At 52.9% G+C, this 21,075-nt stretch overlaps 1 protein-coding gene across 2 annotated transcripts; it reads left to right on the top strand.

Moving 5' to 3' along the window:
• The first annotated feature begins 2,455 nt into the window (after positions 1-2,455).
• TMEM244 (transmembrane protein 244) lies at positions 2,456-10,097 on the top strand. 2 transcript variants are annotated; one of them, XM_078866578.1, is made up of 6 exons: positions 2,456-2,524; positions 3,215-3,300; positions 4,067-4,137; positions 5,060-5,185; positions 7,507-7,551; positions 9,483-10,097. In XM_078866578.1, exons 1-6 carry the CDS (start codon positions 2,486-2,488, stop codon positions 9,578-9,580), a joined length of 465 nt encoding a protein of 154 aa, XP_078722704.1. In that variant the 5' UTR covers positions 2,456-2,485; the 3' UTR covers positions 9,581-10,097. The 2 variants fall into 2 exon arrangements, with proteins under 2 accessions (XP_078722704.1, XP_078722695.1); XM_078866569.1 differs by lacking the exons at positions 7,507-7,551; positions 9,483-10,097 and having other exon boundaries at positions 5,060-6,065.
• The last annotated feature ends 10,978 nt before the right edge of the window (positions 10,098-21,075 follow it).

Raw genomic sequence — 21,075 nt, 5'->3', positions numbered from 1 at the left:
CGGGGTGAATTTCCACGCAACTCTCTAAAATGTACCAGTCTTGTTGCGTCTTTCATTGACACGCTAATTTCTCTGCTCCAGCAGCTGCTCCAGCAGACCCACCTCTCTCTCTCTCTCTGCCCTCCTCTCTCTATTTAAGGCCTCGACACAGAGGCATTGGGTCTCTGTGTCTGTTGTGTGCCTCTCTCCGCTTGTGTGTCTGTCTGTGTCTCCGTGTCTATTTTGTCTCTCTCTCAAATTTAGTTCCACCTGATGACGGTTGCTTGTGTTGCAATCTAAACGTCGTATTATATTATTTAAAAATTTTCTACGTGACTTTACCGAAAGAACCAAAGAGTAATTCCTGCAGTCACGAAAGCTTCAAATCAAGTTTGGGCCATACTTTCCTTTGAAGTGTTGACTGCCAACGCATGATCACATCACGTTTTATATACAGTGCCACGCCGCTGGAAGGGATGATGGACGATGGTCGGAGTGGCATCCGAGGAATGGAACGCTTTCGAGAACAGGCCACCGAGGAGTTGGAGCACTTGAAATCAGTTCGTGTGCAGGTGTGGAGTGTAAACTACATCGCAGCAGCGTCCTGATGGCGCCGGCTTGGGGAGGCCTTCCATCAGATCATGACCGGTGTTGAGTTGATGTGGGTCAGCAGCCGGAACGTCTTGCTTGATGGCAACGAATTCTTTAGAATTCATATTCTTGGTTCTTTCGGTAAAGTCACGTTACTTTCTAGATTTTAAGTTTTCGTGACTGCAAGGATCCATACTCTTTGGTTACTTTACCGAAAGAACCAATAATATGAATTCCTGCAGTCACGAAAATTGTAAGTCTTCTAAAGGAATTCGCTGCGAGGACTAAAGAAGCTCCGGCGCGTTGAAGCGAAACCCGGAGCGAAGAACCGGTTTTAACTGCTATTTTTTACAGAGCGAAAACCAAAAACTGAAATGAACCTTTTTTTCTGCTCCAGACTGCAATCCCCCTAAAAAGATGCGGTTTTCGGTTCAATGTAGAAGTATTGCACATTGGCGTTTGGATGGTAAAACGTTAAAACAAACACACACAAAGATACAGGACTAGATGGCGTGGGGGGGGGGGTCCGAGGGTGGGGGTTTCCTGGATGAGAAATGTACTGCCCCGACTATGACGGTGACAATTGCCGATATCAACCGCGATAGCTGTGGGAATCAACGTCCCATGCACTCGAATCTTGAGTCAATGTCCCACGCACTCGAATCTTGAGTCAATGTCCCACGCACTCAAACCTTCAATGTCCCATGCACTCGAACCTTGAGTCAATGTCCCACGCACTCGAATCTTGAGTCAATGTCCCACGCACTCGAATCTTGAGTCAATGTCCCACGCACTCAAACCTTCAATGTCCCATGCACTCGAACCTTGAGTCAATGTCCCATGCACTCGAACCTTGAGCCAATGTACCACGCATTCAAACCTTGAGTAATGTCCCACGCACTCGAACCTTGAGTCAATGTCCCACGCACTCGAATCTTCAGCTTGCAGACATTGCCTTGAATTGGCTCGATTAGCCTCTTTGGCGAGCAGCGTTCAATTAATTTATGAGTTCGATAGCTGACCATGACATACGACACCCGTGGCAAAGGGTGTCTAAAGCCGACCTGGGCCTAGTCCACTCATCCTTAAATATGAACCTAGCATGGTGTGTAAGCATCACCACTGGGGTGACAAAGTCAAATCAGGGTGATTCAACATAACACCCACCTCCTTGTCCTTAATAGGTGTTCGCTGAAACAATTGCTTTTAGTTTCGTTTGTTTTCCTTCCCCCACACTTCGGATTAGCACGGTTAGCTACGTACGGTGCGATAGAAGTTTAACGTACATACAGCAGTAGATCTAGCTCCACGGGGATGTATATTGTGTGTGTAGACGTAGCGCCGTCTTGTTCATTCACGCATTGACACGCTTCCAAATACAAATCAGTTCTATTCCTGGCGATGACATTTATCCGATCAGTGGGTAAGTAGTGTCTGGGCCTCTCCTAGGTCAACTGAACCTTGAATGAGAGGCAGGTGAATTAACGATAGAAATCAGCACTTGGGAGACAAAGGCGGCTAGGCGTGGTTCGACCTCCTCTGTAACCCCCCCCTTCCACTCACAACCTTTGAGCGCCCTCAATGTGTTGCTGCTAACGAGGTTATTACATCATAGTCGCGTGTAAACGTGAGCGAATAAAACTCCTGGAACGCAAATTTCCCCACATCACAACACTAAACATTCGCATACATCAAACACTACAGCGCAAAACACATGTATTTAATTTTGCGTGCTACGACACTGCCATCGAGTGAGTCTATCGACGAATTATTATAAATCAGCGTTCTAACGCACCGAATTTGCCCGCTGAGGTGACCTACCGTTCCAATCGGATATACGCCCGTCCGTACAGTCTCCCTAGACTGTATATGGGTCAACCTAAGAGGTGTTAGAGGATTGTGCGAGGCAAGAGCCATGGCAGCTGTGAGATTCAGCGCTGCTCCCAGCACCACGGTACTGCTGCTGCTGACGGATGAGTTGCACCAGCGGTCGTACAGACAGCAGGCTACCGCAGTGATGGTTGCTGTGTTGTGAATGTGTTCGAGTACCGTGTCAGTCGGTCTGGCATTAGATGCGTTGTCGTGTCATCGCAGTTATCGATATCGTCACGACTGTGTTCTATTCCTCGCTCGTGTATTCATTGTATAATCGGACGGAGAGGTGGCAGAACGGTTAGCGCACTACGCTATGAAACAGGCGATCGGAGTTCGACTATTTGCCACGGCTGGCATCAGTGGCGATTGATATCTGAAAGGGTTCTGGGTCTCGCTCCCCCGTCCCTCTTCACGAAGCTGCTCCACTGACCATCGCGGTGATGTAGGGACAAACAACCCCCACGACCATCACGGCCGTGGGGAGGCCTTCGTCCACCAGGGGGTTGATAGAGGGCTGTGAACTTTACAACCATCATCATCTACAATAAGCATGGCTTCATGTCAGCCGGTTCGCATCCGGCACACCACATCCAGTAGACGATGCGCTATGGCTGTGGCTACTTTTCCAGTCTCCCAGCGCCCCTGGAAATATTGAATGAGAAATGAAACCCTGCACACAATCCGTCTGTCATTCTGATCGTCTACCCAAGCAGTTCTTCGCCATCATCACCCATCCGTTGTGCTGCTGCTGCTTGTGGCTGTGTTGCAGACCATTTTGCTCAAACTTGTCACGTGTCTCTTCATCTTCTACTCGGCCTTCTACACCGTGTCCAGCCTATGCCTCGGAGTCTTCAGGTAAATCCTCTCATCCACACACGCGCACAAAGACACCCCGTCTAGTCTTAATAGACTGTTGGGGCAAGTGCTGTTAGCGAGCACCTATGAAGGCTGGAACGACACACGAGGTTGTGGGTGGCCAGCACCACGCCCGGCCGCCTTTGTCTCCCGAGTGGCGATGTGTACACATCGCACCAGATACTAATTTCAGGCTGAGTCAACCCAGGGGAGGTGCAGGACCGATTCACCAGTGTTCGCTGTGAGCGTGCTAACAGTTGCGCTGCCGCTCCCCACACGTGCGCACACACACACGTCCCACCGTTATTACGAATAAATAATCTCACTAAAGGTTGTAATATCACTGTTGTTTTTCATCCTTGATCACACGCTTACTAAGTTGCTTGAAAAACACATGCTCACTCCTAATGTCCTCTCACCTGGTTATGAAAATGTCATGAATGAATGAGCTCATAGAAGAGACGGTGTCAGCGGGCCGTGACCTCGTTATAAATAAAGGACGTGAATGAACGAATTAATGAGTAAAAGAGACAGTTATTGTCAATGAGCTGTCATCTGATAATGGATATAGTTCATGAATTAGTTCATGTCTCTTACACGATACGACCATCGAGGTTTGATGTACACTGGTTTTGACCGGGTGTGATATTCACTTTATAAATTCATACTGTGTAATGTTCCGTTCGGAGTGAATTTCCAGGTGAAATAGTTTACTAAACAAATGTTGTGTCCACTTTTATCGTATCCCTGATCGTCCACCTTGCAGGATGGATAAGTTTGATGGTCTCATGCCCTTCGATTTCAACGAGCCTCCTTCGCTAAAGCCCTCCTACATAGGTGAGACTCCCAGTTCAGACGCTTGAGATGTCACACTGATGAGGAGTGTTTGTGTGTACTGTTAATGCCCCTCGTGTTTTATGTATCTAGGAAAATAGCACCGACTCTCAATACTTTTTACTGGTAGGAACCTCCAGGTTACACCAGCCCACAGGGGATTATTGTGTCCGTCCGTCGTGCATCCAAAAATGGGAAGGGTGGGGCTGGGTGGAGAGGGGAGGGTGGGGAGCGGCTGGGTGGGGAGGGTGGGGCTGGGTGGGGGGTGGGAGGGGTGGGGAGAGGCTGGTCATCCCGTGGTGCCCTTATAAAATTCCACGTTTAACCTACTCAAGCCGGCTTGTGCCCGCCCTCAAAGTCGGGCATATTTGCGGAATACACCACGCCGCCGTTGACCCTGGCCATTGACCGAGCAACCCAACGTTCCTACCAGCTCCCTCCGCAGGAATGTGTTTCATATCGCTCATTCATTAGGATGTTTGGTCAGTGCCATGAATGAGTGTTGGCTTCATGTGGGAGGAACCTGGAGGACCCAGACAAAACGCATTCATATCAGGGGGTGACGACACCCCAAGCTCCAAACAGATAGATTCAACAATGCATTGCTGTATGAGCATTTCTAGGCCACCTTGCAATCCAAGCCTACAACACCTGGTACCCCCAGGTAACCTCTCATCCAAGTACTTACCAGGCTCAACCCTGACGAAATCCGACGGAAGTGATTGCATTTAACAAAATGTGTTAACGCGATGTTGGCCAGTAATGCATAAGGTAGACTCAAAAGCCGATGGGGTAACGTGGCCAGGACTGCCTTCTGCCATCTTTGTCGACCCGGCTCTGCTGTTCACCCTGCACTAATTAATATGTGAGGTTGAGTTCCTCTAGGAGAGTTCTTCACCGTTTTGCGAATGTGTGCTTGCGTCAGCCATCCTCATCTCCACGGAGGTGACCTTCCTGCTGAGTGGACTCCTCTTTGCCATCGTCGTGCGGGGCTGGCTCTGGGACTACGCCGTCTCCGTGACTGTCGTCCACATCATCACCACCTGCATCGGTGAGTGGAGCACTGGGAGCACCACCACCATCATCCACCTCATCACCGACATCCACATCGCCACCATCACCACCACCACCACAAATCACTATCTCAAACATATAATCACAACCATAATCACCATCATACACATCATCACCACTATCATCCACGTCATTTACATCATCAACACCATCCACATCATCACCATCATCCACATCATCACCACCACCAACAAGCATCCACATGATCTGCATCACCACCAACATCGGCATCACCACCACCTCTGTGTGTGAGGGTATCGCTGCGAGCACCACAGAGGAGGAGACGCGACCGGGATCTGGAGAAGCTCCGCAGTGCAGTGGGGAGACTGGGCGAGGAGATGTCGTGCAGAAGGAGACAACCAGACGCATCCCGAAGTCGAACACTTTGCCAAATCCTCACGCCGTGTGGGTCATGGGGGTTATTTGACCATCACCACGCTGGTGTTTGCGGATTCGTGCTGGTGGGCAGCACGCACTTGGCAGTCTGGGCGAGAAGCTTGCAGCAATGGGTTGCGCTGCACTGCCCTCTGCTGCCCACCGCACAGCCCTGCTGCTTTATACACCGTGGGTGTACAGTCGCCAAAGGCTACGGTACTTGCTTCCTTAAGATTCCAAGGTAAATGCATGGTTATTAGTAGAAGCATGAGAGTAGGACGACAACAGCGACATCCAGCAGTGGAGTGAACAGGGATCCGAGAAGTGACGACCGCGTCACGGGGGAAACGGAAACACCGGACAAGCGTGAACCAACTCTCACACAGAAACAGCATTGTCCTGCAACACAAGTTGGCACAGAAAAAAATACCTTTAAACAGTTCAAAGTCATTAAGTAAAAAAAACGTTCAACAAGTTTAGGAAAAGAGGATTTCTACCCCTTCTTAGTTTAGGGCTATGGCCACATTTGCGACTTATTTTTTCCCCAGTAATGAAGCTGAAACTTGCCAGACAGCTCAGGACGCACAACTTAGTAGATGTGCGTGAATGTTATTTGTATGGAATAATGCAATATATCACATAATACTGTACATCACGCACAATCAACAGATATTCCATGTATTGTGAGAAATTGTCCCGCGTGTCCCATAGCTGTACCCGTGCATACTCACTTCGCCACGACAACAACGACCAAACCTCCCTGAACGCACCGATCTCGTCACATTTCAGAAGCTAAGCAGGTTTGAGTCTGGTTAGTACTGAGGTGGGAATCCTACGTGTTCTAGGCCTTGGCTGCGAGGAGACCATGAGATGGCAGCACATCAATTAATTCTAAAATCTGCCTGTGCAGAGCGTTGAGTGTTAATTACACCCTCGTATGTATATCCGGTTTCCTCCCACACTTAGCCACACACTCGTTCATGGAATTGGCCACACATTTTCATGTCGGACTGGAGACTCGGTGAGGCTTCCCTTGATGAAGGGCATCGTTATCGATTATTCTAGATCAAGATCGTGGCCAAAGCCGTTGATGCCGCCCAAACTGGACGTCTGTGAAAAAGAGCTTCATAGCTCATCGGGTTCCTCTTGCTGCAGTCTAAATACAGATTCTGATGCCACCGCAGCTGCTGCTGGTGGCTGCTGCTGCTGCTGGTGGTGGCTGCTGCTGCTGCTGGTGGCTGCAGCTGCTGCTGGTGGCTGCTGCTGCTGCTGGTGGTGGCTGCTGCTGGTGGTTGCTGCTGCTGCTAATGGCTGCTGCTGCTGGTGGCTGCTGCTGCTGCTGGCTGCAGCTGCTGGTGGCTGCTGCTGCTGGTGGCTGCTGCTGCTGGTGGCTGCTACTGGTGGCTGCTGGTGGCTGCTGCTGCTGGTGGCTGCAGCTGCTGGTGGCTGCTGCTGCTGGTGGCTGTTGCTGCTGCTGCTAGTGGCTGTTGCTGCTGGTGGCTGCTGCTGCTGGTGGCTGCAGCTGCTGCTGCTGGTGGCTGCAGCTGCTGCTGCTGGTGGCTGCAGCTGCTGGTGGCTGCAGCTGCTGGTGGCTGCTGCTGCTGGTGGCTGCAGCTGCTGCTGCTGGTGGCTGCAGCTGCTGCTGCTGGTGGCTGCAGCTGCTGCTGCTGGTGGCTGCAGCTGCTGCTGGTGGCTGCAGCTGCTGCTGCTGGTGGCTGCTGCTGCTGCTGCTGGTGGCTGCTGCGCAGTCGACACGCAGAGACCTCCACCGACTGCCCGGACAGCCTCCTACCGTCTGCCCTTAAGTCTCCTCCTTGGCCCCCGAACAGTTTGAACGAAGTTTTGATGAGCGGGGCTATTATTGTTCCTAATAAAACATAAATGTATCCCACACCTTCCCTTTCTATGTCTCATTCATTGCAGTCTCGCTCAGTTTCCCGCTGGTCTGGCACTGGTGGGCGGCGATTGGTGAGTACAATGGAATCATTTCCGGCGTCTTGAGATGCGGTGACACGTTTACATGTCACCGCCGTGTAACCTCGAGTGCATTGCAACTATTATTGTTTGTACTCCTGTATCTCAGTCATTGTGAATCTGACGGCCGTTACATTGGCACTTCCGGTGTCGTTATTATCGAGGGAGTAAACATTTGAGTGATTCTGCGTTGGTGATGATGCACAAGCACAACCACGACAAACTCCACACGCTCGTCCACGATGCTGTGTGGCCATACAAGGGGAAACTACGGTGATGTGGTGGAGTTAGGGCAACCATATCAAATTGTGTAGGATCCTTCACCAGCAGATGGCGCTAGAACCACGTGCCGCTGCTTCTGTCCATGTGGATATCTGTGACTTGAATGACAGATGTGGATACGAGACCCCCACAACATTTGAATTTCATTAATTCGTGCATTCATGTTATCGTGCACCAATACCAACGCAGCATCACCAAATAATGTCCACCTTCCCAAGTGTAGTTTGCTCTTTGATTTCGCCTTACTTAGTTGTTGTACAGTACTTGTTTTTATCTCATTGCTTGTCATTTTAGTGACCCAGGCCACTATTGTGAATGATACTCTCCTGGTCTCCTGAGCACTCACCTAGTTAAACAAAATAAACTTGAAGTATCCTGCTGTGGTTTTGATCACTGACTAGTGTGTGGTTGTGGTCACGTGAACACAATGAGAGGACCGAAAGTAAAAATCGGAGCAATACTTGGTACTGGTGGGTGTGGGGTGTGGGGGCGGAGCACGTGTGCCAACTAAACTCCAACCAGATAACCCTCAGCCCTAACAGACTAGCCTCAACTATTTATATTTTTACCAGGTAAAGCCCACTGAGCTACATAGCTCTTTTTCAGAAGCGGTCTTACCACAAATGATAGCTCATCAAAAGTGGTTTATCACATGGGAATTTATAGCAGTCAAAGACTCTAAACGCATATTATCTAAATATGGAGGGAAAACTGGAGAACCCGGAGAAAATTCCTCGCGACCACCGGGAGAACATACAAACCCCAAATATACAGGCCTCAGGGTCAGGATCGAACCCATGACCTCCTGCATACCAGGCGAGGGAGTTAACATCTCGCCACCGCGGTACCCCATTTAGCCCCGAGCGCCATCCCTATCCCTGGCACTATTCCTAACACGAGACTCATCTCTCGTGCTCCACTCCCCCGTGCACTGCTGGCACACGTGGCCAGCACGCGGTCGTAGCGCCCTCCATCCACGTCTAGGCTCGAGGGTGTATCTCGACTAACCACAGCATGAGCAGCTGGTTGGGTTCTAGGTCGACAAGGGCATCCGTTTGCAGCCACTGCCAGGTGTCGTGTCGCGTCGTTCGGTAGCAACATAGGCTGGGGGCAGCGTGAGGTGCCGTTCCGACGGGCGTATGTCTGACAACGTCCGAACAGCATTGCATCTGGAAAGCCTGCGTCTTGTCCGAGTGGGCCTTCAGTATCCTCCATGTGTCGGGCTCGTTCAACAAAACTGAGCCACCGCAGGTGTTTGTGCTGTATATGCGCAGTGGTGTTGCTAGGCCCAGCCGACTCTGTTTCCAGACACGAGCGAGCGGTGCTTCAGCCAGTCCCCTCCTGCACGCTGTGCTCACTCTCCACTGCTGGTGCTCAGAGCACTGCTGTGATCATGACCGCCACTGTGCGGATCCTCACTGGTGAGATGCCGATACTCATGGTGAGATGTCAGCGATGTTTGTGACATGAGATGCCGGTGCAGGTAGGGTGAGATGATGGTGCTGATGGAGAGATGCTGGTGGTGTGAGATGATGGTCCTGGTGGTGTGAGCTGATGGTGATGGTGGTGAGTGCCTCCTGCTCTTTGTGAATTGAGATGCCGTCAGGTGTCCCCTCACACAGGTGCGTCTGGTTGTGCCATAGGCTGCGGCCTGGTGCTCATGGCCACGTCGGGGCAGCTGATGGCGCTGATCGTGTGCCGAGAGCTGCCCGCCATCCCCATCATCGAGGACAGGGTGTGAGGGCGGAGAGAACGGGGACACGGAGAACATGGCGAGATGGGAGCCAAGGAGACTCGGACATAATGTAGACAGAGGGAAATGGGACCAAGGGGACACAGGGCGATGAAGTCACCGGGAGATTGAGATGCGGAGTCGGGGGGTCACAGGGACGCGGGCACCCAGGGGAGAGGGTTTCTCGGGGATTCCGGGCCGCCGCTGGGATAGAGGCCCCAAGGAGATGTGAACATTGGAGGGAAGGACCTTCACGAGCAATGGGACGTGCACTCGCATCACTTACAGTGTTTGAACATGCTCATTTTTCATATTAACGTGACGGATAGCTATACGTGGAAAACTGTCTAACTCATTATTAACGGGAGAGCTGTGGGTATGGTGAGGATGTCCACTCAGGGTGTTCAGTGCCGCGCTGAGCGCTACATCGCGGTCGGATTAGCGCGTGGTGGTCCTCTCCAATTATACAGCACATGTCTGGATTTAGTGCTATAACTTTTTCGTGAATAAACCCTTTAAAAACTACTCGGAGGTCATGACCATTATGAGTGGAATATGTAAAGAGTTATTATAAGGACGTACATGAATATTGGAGCTATTTGAACAGTGTTTACAGAGACTGATCAATGTCAGCCCCATAGTGCGCGATTGCCCAGCCACTTTTGTATCCCCGTGCTGATGTTTACACACTGCATTGTTTATTTAGGGCTGAGTAGACATAGGAGAGGCCCAGGGCCGGCTCACATATCACTTGTCACTCATGTTGTGGACGGTCAGGAATCTAACTCAGTTTGTTGACATCCTGGTGCAGTGTGAGAACGACTATTATGAGCGGTCAAAACATCCTGAGAGCATTTGCCCGAAAGCATTGCACCACCTTGTGTGAAAGAGCGGAACCGGAAGATGATGTTACAGAACTACTTCTGACATCACTTCAATCGGGCCCTATTCATCGACACTCGGGGCACGCCTCTGCGTGGGCCCGGCAAAAAGTGTTCTTTGACCTGTGGTTCGCTGCTTGAAAATCAATCTGAAATATTCAGTGATAACACCTGAAATACGCCGAATTAAGTGCAAAGTCAAATGGAGTATACTGTACTTGTGTGGCCTAGTGACCGAGCTAAGACCATTAAACTCGTGGCTGAAATCCAAATTCGAACCCTGGGTCTCGGTGATGCCACAGATCATTGTGACCTCCGAAGCACCCGGCCACCTTAAAGCGTTCGTGACTGCAGGAATTCATATTATTGGGTCTCTCGGTAAAGTCACGTAGATAGGTTGAAAGAAAATATTTTTAAAATAACCAAAAAACTACGAAGTTTCGATCGCAATGTAAGCAATCGTCATCAGGACGATTGCTTGCGTTGTGTTTTTTTGTTATTTTCTTTGAACCTATCTACGCGACTTTACCGAAAGACCCAACAATATGAAGTTATGATGTATCACGAACGTCAATGCACAGGCTCTTCTCAGAACTCTGACTGCTGCCCTTGTGAATCGCATCATTCGTGGGTGATATGAAACGAGCGGCGTGAAGAGCAGACACGCAAGGGGGCTGGAGACACTTGTAGAGGTAACTTCTTTATTACAATCCAACACTCCTACACACGCAAGGGGGCTGGAGACCTCCGCTTCAGCGCTGGGGCGCACTCTAACGCAATGCACACAACCGTGCTAATAGCCTCGCGTGTTCTGAAGTGAATTTCCTTCAAATCGTTATACCCTGTACATACAAGGTGCTTTTGTAGATATATTTAAACATAAAAGTTATTTATACTTTGAAATCCTTGTCCTCCTCTTTGTGCGAGTTTTATTGCGGATCGAGGTCGCGGCCGCTGTTTTAGTGTCACGTTGCGGTATTTAGTGCGCAAGGGTTACAGAAGCGCGCGGTTAGGGGCAGGCAGCACAAAACGGTGACCACGACCTTCGGTTTAACCACACAGGCAGTGAAGCGAGCGCAGTTGGCGAGTGTCTTTTAAAGGCAGCAATTCACTCGTGAGAACTGGTGGTGTGGTTAGAACCACAGTAGCTTGGCCGCCTTTGTCACTCCAGTGACACTGAATTGTAGTTGTGTTCATCCAATGAAGGCTCAGGCCAAGTTCAGATACCAGTTGTCACTGCTGTAAACGTGATGTCCGGCCAAGTAGCTCAGCGGTAAAGCGAGCGGTTCGTCATCACAAGGTCGCGAATTCAAATCGTGGTTGGGGTTGACTCTGCCCCTCGTCAGCACGGCCTCGATGCGCCGCTTTGGGGAATGCCGCTTTGTGGGGAACGCAAGTGGTTGTCTTCAAGGTAGACTCACCCGCACAGTAGGAAAGTGACATTTCCACCACAGGTTCAGGGCTCTAAAGAGGAGGTGATCACTGCCTCAATGCTCATTTGAGCATAAAGTCACTTTGACTCTGAGAGATGTGCATCACGGTGAGGACTGGAAATCGTAACACGCAAAGAACCATCTGTCTACATACACATGGACAGTCGCATGCACACACATGCACGTACACATTCATTCATATCTTTAACAAGCACGTGAGAGCCCATTGAGAACAAGAGTCACTTTTATCAAAGGAGACTTTGGATCATAATATACACGTACAAAAACAAAGATAAAGAGCCCCCGTATTTCCTTTGACAGATTATTGGGGCAACTACTGTGAGCGAGCGCCCATGAAGGCTGGCACGGCACACGAAGGGGTGGGTGGCCATCACCACGCCCATCCTCCTTCGTATTCCCAGTGCTGATGTTTACACATTTTTGGCTGAGTCGTCCAAGGGGAGATTCAGGTGAGGTGCACTTTGAGGCCGTTACGCGAAGTGTGGAAAGCTCGCTAGCAGGTGGTCATGGGACAGAACCAGGTGTGTGGGTTAACTGCATGTATGTTGAACTTCTTTCGCACCGTACGTAACCAACCATGCCAATCGGAGGTGCGGGGGATGACTGGCTCATGGACCACAAAGTGCTGTCTTCAGTGTCAACTGACACACGAACCTACATCCAGACTGCAGGGGCAAGTGCTGTTTACACAATCGCCTAACATCTCTATACTGCCCGGTACACATCTACGGCAGGTGTGAATGGCTCTTAAAAGATGAAAAGCAGCAGAGCTCACTCATGTCGGAGCGCGCCATGCCTATGACGTCATCGCCCCTCACCTTTGCCCCGACCGCACTGCGCACCTTTGCCCGGAGCCGTGGCAGAGGGAGAGCAGACAGAGACGCGAGGCCGATTTCCTCTCAATACATGCAGGGCCTGCAGGTCACACACAGCAGCCACCGAGACAAGGACCACGGGACCAAGGGGGCACAGGGCGATGACGCCGCTGGGAGTTTGGGATGCGGAGTCGGGGGATCTGAGGGACGCAGGGACCTATAGGGGAAAGGGTCCTTCCGCCGCTGGGACAGAGGCTCCAAGGAGATGTGAACATTGGAGGGCAGGACCATCACGAGCAATGGGACGTGCACTCGCATCACTTACAGTGTCTGAACATGCTCATTTTTCACATTAACGTGAAAAACTGTTTAACTCGTTATTAATGGGAGAGCCTTGGATATAGCGAGGATGTTCACTCAGGGCTGATTGTCGTGCTGAGTGCTACATCGTGCTCTTTGGTAGAAACCCAAAGAGTATGAATCCTTGCAGTCACGAAAGCTTCAAATCTAGAATGCTACATCATGGTCGGATTATCGGATTCTGAGGGCCCTCCAAATTACACAGAATATATACGGATTTATTTTGGTTTAAACTTAACACTGTGCCACTGTGATTAATCCCAGTGCAGCTTGGTAACTAAAGCCAAAGCATCACTGTATTAAATATTACTTCTTTACTTCCGGCTATCTGCCGAAGTAAAATTTTTGTTGTTGTTTTAACCTTAATTTATATTTGCATTTCGCACATCACATTTATATTCCAAACCCGGAATAACAATGATGAATCATAATGGAGCTTTTGGAAAAAGATTGAAGGGGATGGATTTAATTGACAACGATGGGCCCCACTTCAAACTAAATCTGGCCCTGAAATTCCGGACGAGCAACTCGCGGCTTCGCCTCGCAGGGCGTGTGTGGTCACACGAGGCCTGCCGCGTCTACACGGTCCCCGACCAGTTCTTATCCGTCACTGCAAGCGTCTTATGCGCACTAATCGGGTGCTCGAGGGGAATAAGCTTGAATCGGCAACCATGCCGTGTTTATAACTTTAGCCTCGCCACTGCAGTGTGACATGCGAGTCTGTGGTGCGCGCGTGTTAATAGCGTGTGGCCCACTCAATGTTTAAAATGAGTTTGGCCCTCGGTAAGAAAAAGGTTCCCCACCCCTGATGTAGCATAGCATGGTCAGCACACGGCATGGGAAAGCCGTATTGACCCTCCTCTAGGTCGGCTCAGATTAAAATGTGTACCGAATGTATATGTCAAAATCAGCAACAGAAAGACAAAGACGGTGTGATTCAGCACTGTGGAGGCAGGGTTTGGTGGATCCTGTCGGGATGTTTGCAACTTTATGAAACTCTCAAACCGAGGTGGCCAGGAGATGACAGCACAGCAAGCGGGTTCTTGTGCCCGTCTATGGGGTTTCTCCGCCCCCCCCCCCCGGTTTCCTTCCACACAAAGGAAACACGCTGGAATTTACAAAAGAATTGGCCAAACATCATAACGTGTGGCAGGACTCTCCTTACAAGAGAGTCGTGCGACTCGGTGAGACTTTCCTTGGTAAGTCACTGACACGACGCATATGAAGTTCGTTCAAGAAGCCGCACAACTCGGCACGTGGCACGCGAGGAAATGAGTTGAAGGAGCAGAAACAAATGACACCCTTCATCCATGAATTAATAAACCCCGACCCGCCCCGTCTCCCTCCCTCCCTCGCACAGTCTGTTATGAAAACATCGCATTTCCTGGCTCCGGTTCAACTTCACCGGCACAAACGGCCATTGCCGCCTATTGACTCGTAGCACAGAGAACCCTCTCATTAATGAGAGCAGATCAGGAATTTCAAACACCTTTGTGGGGCCGCGCATTGCAAACACCCGCTCGAGAGGACGGCTGTTGTAGGGGGACAACGTCCTTGGTGGCCGCTGCCTTCGGGAGAAGCTCCCTTTGGGTAGTTCCTGCAGACTACGGCAGCGACTGAATGGGCAATGGGGGCAGCGGCCACCTTGCCGCCGCTCGCCACAGGCAGACAAGGCGCAGCATTGACGGAGTTGCTGCAATCCAAGTTGACTCCACGCCCTGCCCGCTTGCGTGAGAGGTGACCGTGCGGCAACACGGGCACAGCCTTGTGCTCTGCTGGGCGTGCTGCTCTTCGAGCCATGTTCGGCGCGGCTGGGAATCGAACTCAGGGAGCCGGGTTCCTCGCGCAGTGTGATAACCGCTCACTATTGCGCCACGGCACATTTTTCAGAAGAACTGGAATAAAGTTCATAATATTGAAGTACCGGTGAAGACGCTGGACACCCAGGTTGAGGCACACGTATATTTATTTCAGCTTATCGGTACAGGACAACACTAGAGGGGGTAGCGGCCCCCTCACCCGGATAACTGGGGATACCCCCTAGCTAATCTCACCTATCCCCAAGTCCTCCTCTAACGAGCTAGGGGAGGCTAACTGGCCCGACACTGGTGAGTCGGGCTACGGTCTCCGGAGTCCCAGGGTCTAACCCTGGTTCACGGAACCACGCCTCTGGCTCGCTCCTCTGCAGCCCTGACAAGGGCGGCGTCGAGGGGAGTCCAGGGCTCTAGCTAGAGGATCTTCACTCTTCCTCCTTCGTTCCCAGACTGAGCCCCGAGCTCTCTTTGTCCTCCCCCTTTATACCCCCCATCAGGATCACAACCCCCCAGGCTGCCTGATGCGGACGTCGCTGCGGGCACCCCCCCCGTGTACTCCCGTAACTCCGCCCACTGTGTTTGTTACCCATTGGATCGTATGCACTTACAGCCCTCCCGTAACAGCCCTACATCACCCCCCCCATTACAGCTCGCAGCCGTCCCGGCTGCAACAATTCCAAATAAAGGAACAATTACCCCTCGACCCCGTGTGTGCCTCATTTTTTCAACAAAATGCAAATAGCAGAACAACAACAAGAACAACAACCATACCCCCGAAGGGAATGTCCGACGCACCCCCCCCCCCGCATAAATACGAAATCCGTAAGCACGTATGTACAACTAGCCAGGAACTCCCCCATCACACACAGCACACCCACGACACACAACGCACCCACAACACACACACCGCGCCCACACAACACAACACACTCAGTGTGCAAGGAGCACACCACCGACGCAGCATACAGTAACCATGACACGTGAAGGAAAATAAATAAGAAAAGTTTTTTTTTTTCTTTTTCTTCCTGCTGTATATTATAAGAGTCTGCGCATTTTAGCGCGCGTCCTTGCCGCAGGCCCGTCACACGGGGCAACCCCGGACGGCGGACCATCCGGTGGCGGCTGTCCCATTTGAGGTGAGGTCGCGATTGAAGTCGCGCGACTGTCGGCATCACCTGTGGGGGTTCCAGGGCGTGAGCCCGTCATTCCCGGTACACCTGTGGGTGGGACAGCCGGCAACACATCAGGCGAGAGCAGCGACGGACCCTCCGAGTCGGTCGACCCCCCACATGCTTGGCCTCGCGTGCGTGGCGTGGGCCCCCGCACCGCAACAAACGGCTTCAGCCTAGAGGGGTGTACAAACCACCGGCGCCTCCCCCATTGGATTCGAACGCACTGAGGCCTCAAAACCTCAACAACCTCGACGGGGCCCCGCCACGGGCGTACGAGTTTAGAGGAGGTCGCGAGTGGTACCTGGGGACAGTGCAGCCATGCCCTGTCCCCCGGCTTCCACTGCAGCACGTGCGCGCGAGCCAGTCTGAGGCGCTCGTTCGCCTTCTGACGCCTGTCAGAATTTAGCCTCGCCGCATCCCGCGCCTCAGTCAGTTTGTCAAGATTAAATTTAACGTGATCGTCCAATTTAGATTTGCCCAGCGGCACGGGGATCTGCAACTGTGCCCGAACAGGTGGGTCGGGTTCGCGGCCATACATAAGAAAGAAAGGTGAAAACCCCGTCGCAGCATGGGGAGCCAATCTGTATGCCGCTAGAACCCCTTGAATATGTAAGTCCCAATCAGCCTGTGAGTCCGAAACTTGCTGCGACAACATAGACGTGATGGTGCGATGCAGACGCTCGACCATCCCGTCCGTTTGCGGGTGATAGGGGGAGGTTCGAATTTTTTTCGTTCCCAGGAGATCACAGACTTGTTTTAGGAGTTTCCCCGAAAAATTTCTACCCTGGTCGGTCAACAACCGCTCCGGGGCACCTTTGTCCATGACATAACCTTGGACAAAGGCGTCGACGATGGCTGCTGCCGACTGATTCGCCAGGGGCCAGGCCATAGGCCAGCGCGTAAAATATTCGACCCCAGTAAGCAAATATTTATTTCCCCTGGAGGTGGCGGGGAATGGCCCCAGAATATCCAGTGCGACCAGTTCATTTATTCTGGAGACCTGGATGGATTGCAAGGGCGGGTTCGACTCCCGTGCCGGTGGTTTGCGCTGCGCACACTGAGGGCATTCCGCCAACAGATCAGTGACATCCTTTGTCATACCCGGCCAAAAAAAATTCAGCTGGAGCAAGGCGAGTGTTTTCTGGGTACCTAGGTGGAGGAGGCGCTCATGAGCAGCCCACACCACCTTACCTCGTAGGCCAGAAGGGACCACCAGCCGGTGACGCTGGGATTTCCCGTCCCAATGCATAAGCAAGCCCGCATGGGTTTCCCATGCGTCGGCATGACCCGTCACACGCCCCCTCTCCCCGGCGCGACGACGCAACGCGAGGAGGGAGGCATCCTCCAACTGGAGGCGCCCCCATTCATCAACGGGCAATCCAAGCAGGGAATCTCTCCCCTGTTCGGCGATATCAATGGGGACTACCGTTTCATCGTCGGCGGCCGCCGCCAGGACCGGAACCATCATGTCCCCTACTGGCTTGCAACGCCCCGACCCCAGGAGACATGCGCATTCGGAGGCGGTTGGCATCCGTGACAGAGCGTCAGCGTTGGTGTGGCGAACGCCCTTACGATAAGTGGTTTCAAAACTGAAATCCTGGAGGACCTCCAGCCATCGGGACAATTGTCCCGATGGCTGTTGAACCTTCAGGGCGTACTGCAGTGCCGCATGATCTGTGCGGACGGTGAAATGCCGACCGTACAGATATGGGCGATACTGTTGGATGAAATAGACAATTGCCAACAGTTCCCTACGGGTGACACAATATCTTTGCTCCGTTGGAGACAACACCCGACTGCCGTACGCGACCACCCGTTCCACGCCGTCAACCACCTGGGAAAGCACGCCTCCAATACCCGTGTTGCTCGCGTCGGTGTCGAGCAAAAACGGCCTCGAAAAATCTGGGTAAATCAAGGGAGGAGCCTTCACCAGCGCGTCCCGAAGGGAGCAGAAAGCAGCTTCCTCATCCTGACCCCAGTGGAACCGAACCCCTTTAGATGTTAACGCGTGTAGGGGTTTGGCAATCGTTGCAAAATTAGCGACGAAGCGTCGGTAATATGATGCGAAGCCAATAAAACTCCTGACCTCTCCCACCGAGGTGGGAGTCGGCCAGGAGCTGACACACTGCGTTTTGGCGGGATCGGTAGCAATACCCGAGCGCCCTACGATGTGCCCCAAATAACGCACCGACTCGCGTAACAAATGGCATTTTTGGGGCTTAAATTTCAAATTAGCAGCCCGCATCTTTAGGAAAACCGCCCGCAACCTCTGGAGATGTTCATCAAAAGTTTTACCAAAGACAATAACGTCATCCAAATAAATCAGGCACGATTCCCATTGCAATCCAGCCAAAACCAATTCCATCAATCGCTGGAAAGTTGCCGGCGCTGAGTGTAAGCCCATCGGCAACCGGTTGAATTGGAACAGGCCGTGCGGTGTACGGAAAGCAGTTTTAGGCTTAGAATCATCGTCCAGAGGAAGCTGCCAGAATCCCGAAAGTAAATCTAGTGTGGAGAAGAATCGCGCTCCCGCCAAAGCGTCCAGCGATTCGTCCATCCGCGGGAGCGGGTATGCGTCGGCAACCGAAATTTTATTAAGGCGCCGAAAATCAACGCAAAACCGCAACGAGCCGTCCTGCTTTTTAACCAGGACGATCGGCGCTCCCCACGGGCTGGTGGAGGGAGAAATGATGTCGGCGGCTAACATGTCATCAACAGCCGATTTGACATGGTCCTTTTCGGCGGGACTTAACCGAAACGGATTTTGGCGAATTGGCGCGCTGTCACCCGTGTCAATATGGTGACGCAGCAGGTGAGTGCAACCCAAATCATATTTATCACGACTGAAAACGTCGGAAAATTCCCTCAGTAGCGTTCTAAGCTGTTGGCGCTCTGAATTTGTCAGGTCCGTCGATCCCGCACAAAGCGCGTCGATCCACCCTTCATCGCTGTCCGAATGTGGGAGCATCCGGGAAGCAGTGCCAACGTGGTTCGCGACAGGTTCCTCGCAGGGCACTGGCGTCGCGTGAGCGAGCACCGTCCCTTGAGGAACCACCACCGTCTGCGATCCCACATTGAGGACCGCGATGAAAGGGTCCCCGTCCCCTCTTACGACGGTCTGGGCCGGAATCAAATGAGGCCCATTAACCCCGGCCCTAGACGGTCCCAGCAAAACACCCTGATCCCCTATGCCCTTAGCGAAGGGCCTACGAAGTTTCAGAGGCACTAGCATTTGAGCTCCCGGCGGCACACGAACAGTTTTAACGACGAACGCCGGTACCGTCGCGAACGCCGACCGAGCTGCCGCAGGGGATGGCAGGAACGCCATGCGCCGCCCCGATGGAAGCTCAATGCATCCTTGGTCGATCAAAATACGAATGGGCATTTTACCTAAGAAATCCGTCCCCAGCAGGCACGGAACCGCCAGCGAGGAGGAAACGAAAATCGGCCCCGACAATTTGATGTCCCCAATAGAAATTTGCGCTCGAATCTGTCCCATGATGCCGAGAGAGCCCCCGTTAGCGGCATAGAATGGGACGTTAACCGGCAGTAAAGGCCGGCTTTGTACGGGCAGAATATTGTAAATTAATTCCGAAATGATTGTCGCCGATGCCCCCGTATCGACCAAGATGCGTACTTCTACCCCGTCAATGTGTCCGACTACGGCCGACGACCCTGACGACGCGGCTACCACGCGATGGGCCAACACGGACCACTGTTTGGGCTCGATTTGAGTCCCCGCAGTGATCCGCGTTAGCCCCTCGCAACGCGACATCGGCCCCCCGTTTGTTGTGGTGCGAGAGCGTGCAACGGGTAGGTGCTTTGGCCAAACATGTGTGGTGCCGCGACTCGCCGGGTCATGTTGCTGGAGCTTGGGAGGAGGAGGCCCGGCGTCCCGTCGAGCCGTCGTCCCGCGCTGTCGAGGAGAGCGGCACCCCGAGGCGACGTGGCCCCGGACGCCGCAGTTGAAACACCGCGGGAGCCCCGGTGGAGACGACGGGCGGTTGAAACGGCTTGACCCGTCCCGGGCCGACCGTACTTCTTGCGCCTGTTGCCGTCGATGGTCGACGGCGAAGAGCTCCTCCGTCGGAAGGGTGGCTGCAGCCACCGCACGCCCTGCCGATGCCCTGCTGGCTTTCCGCCGCAGGGACAGAAGGTTGGCGTGAAGGAGGCGCGCCGCCTGAAGAGAGGTCATCTCGGCGTCCTCCTGTGCGACGACAGCGATGTCCAGGTCGTCTGCCAGGAGGAGTATTTTCTCCGTGACCATCGCGTCCACGCCATCGTCGTCCATACGGGGAAAAGCCGTCTTAGCCAGCGCTAGGAGGCTCGTCCTGTATGCCAGGGGCGACTCCTTCTCACCCCGCTTGCGCTCGTAGAACCGCTCTCTGCATTCCGCTGAAGGTCCATAGACCCCGGCCAGCAGCTGTAGTGCCTTCGGCAGAGTAGACCGCTTCTCTTTCGGCGCCGATGTGAGGGCGGCGAGCGCGTCTGCGTCGAGGAGCGCCGGCAGCGCGCAGAGGGCTTCATCGTCGGACCACCTTGCCATTTCTTGGTGGGCGATGAAGCGTCGCTGGAAGCCGCCCCAGTCGCCCTCTGCACCAACAAATTCTTTAAGCGGAGGCAGCCGTTGTTGTAGCGCAGCGTTCGCCTTGGACGTCTGTAGGCTGCTATCCCCGGGACTCGGCTGTGCGTCGGCGCGAATGGCAGATGGAATCGCCTGTCGCGGATGTGATGACGCTCCCTCCGCTGGAGATGACGCAGCTGTCCCAGCGAGAGCGGTGTCGGACCCAAGGTTGAGCCCGGCCACGCCCTCCGCAGCTGCCGTGACGATGGCGGGAAATTCAAAGCTTGAGTTTTCAGAAATGGCGGGAAGGCGCTCAGGTTGACGGCTCCCCTCGCCCCGTGGTGGACCACCAGCCCCCAGCCGCGTGATGTTTTCCAGCGTGGCGGCAGCGGCGTACAGTAGCTCCGCCAGTCTCTCGTGAGCCAGCCGTAGCGCGTCTGGCTG

The sequence above is a fragment of the Lampetra fluviatilis genome, chromosome 2 (assembly GCF_964198595.1).
Source record: "Lampetra fluviatilis chromosome 2, kcLamFluv1.1, whole genome shotgun sequence".
NCBI classification, from domain to species: Eukaryota; Metazoa; Chordata; class Hyperoartia; order Petromyzontiformes; family Petromyzontidae; genus Lampetra; species Lampetra fluviatilis.
The sequence above is the reverse complement of the archived record's forward strand: the minus strand, read 5'-3'. Positions and strand labels throughout refer to the sequence as shown.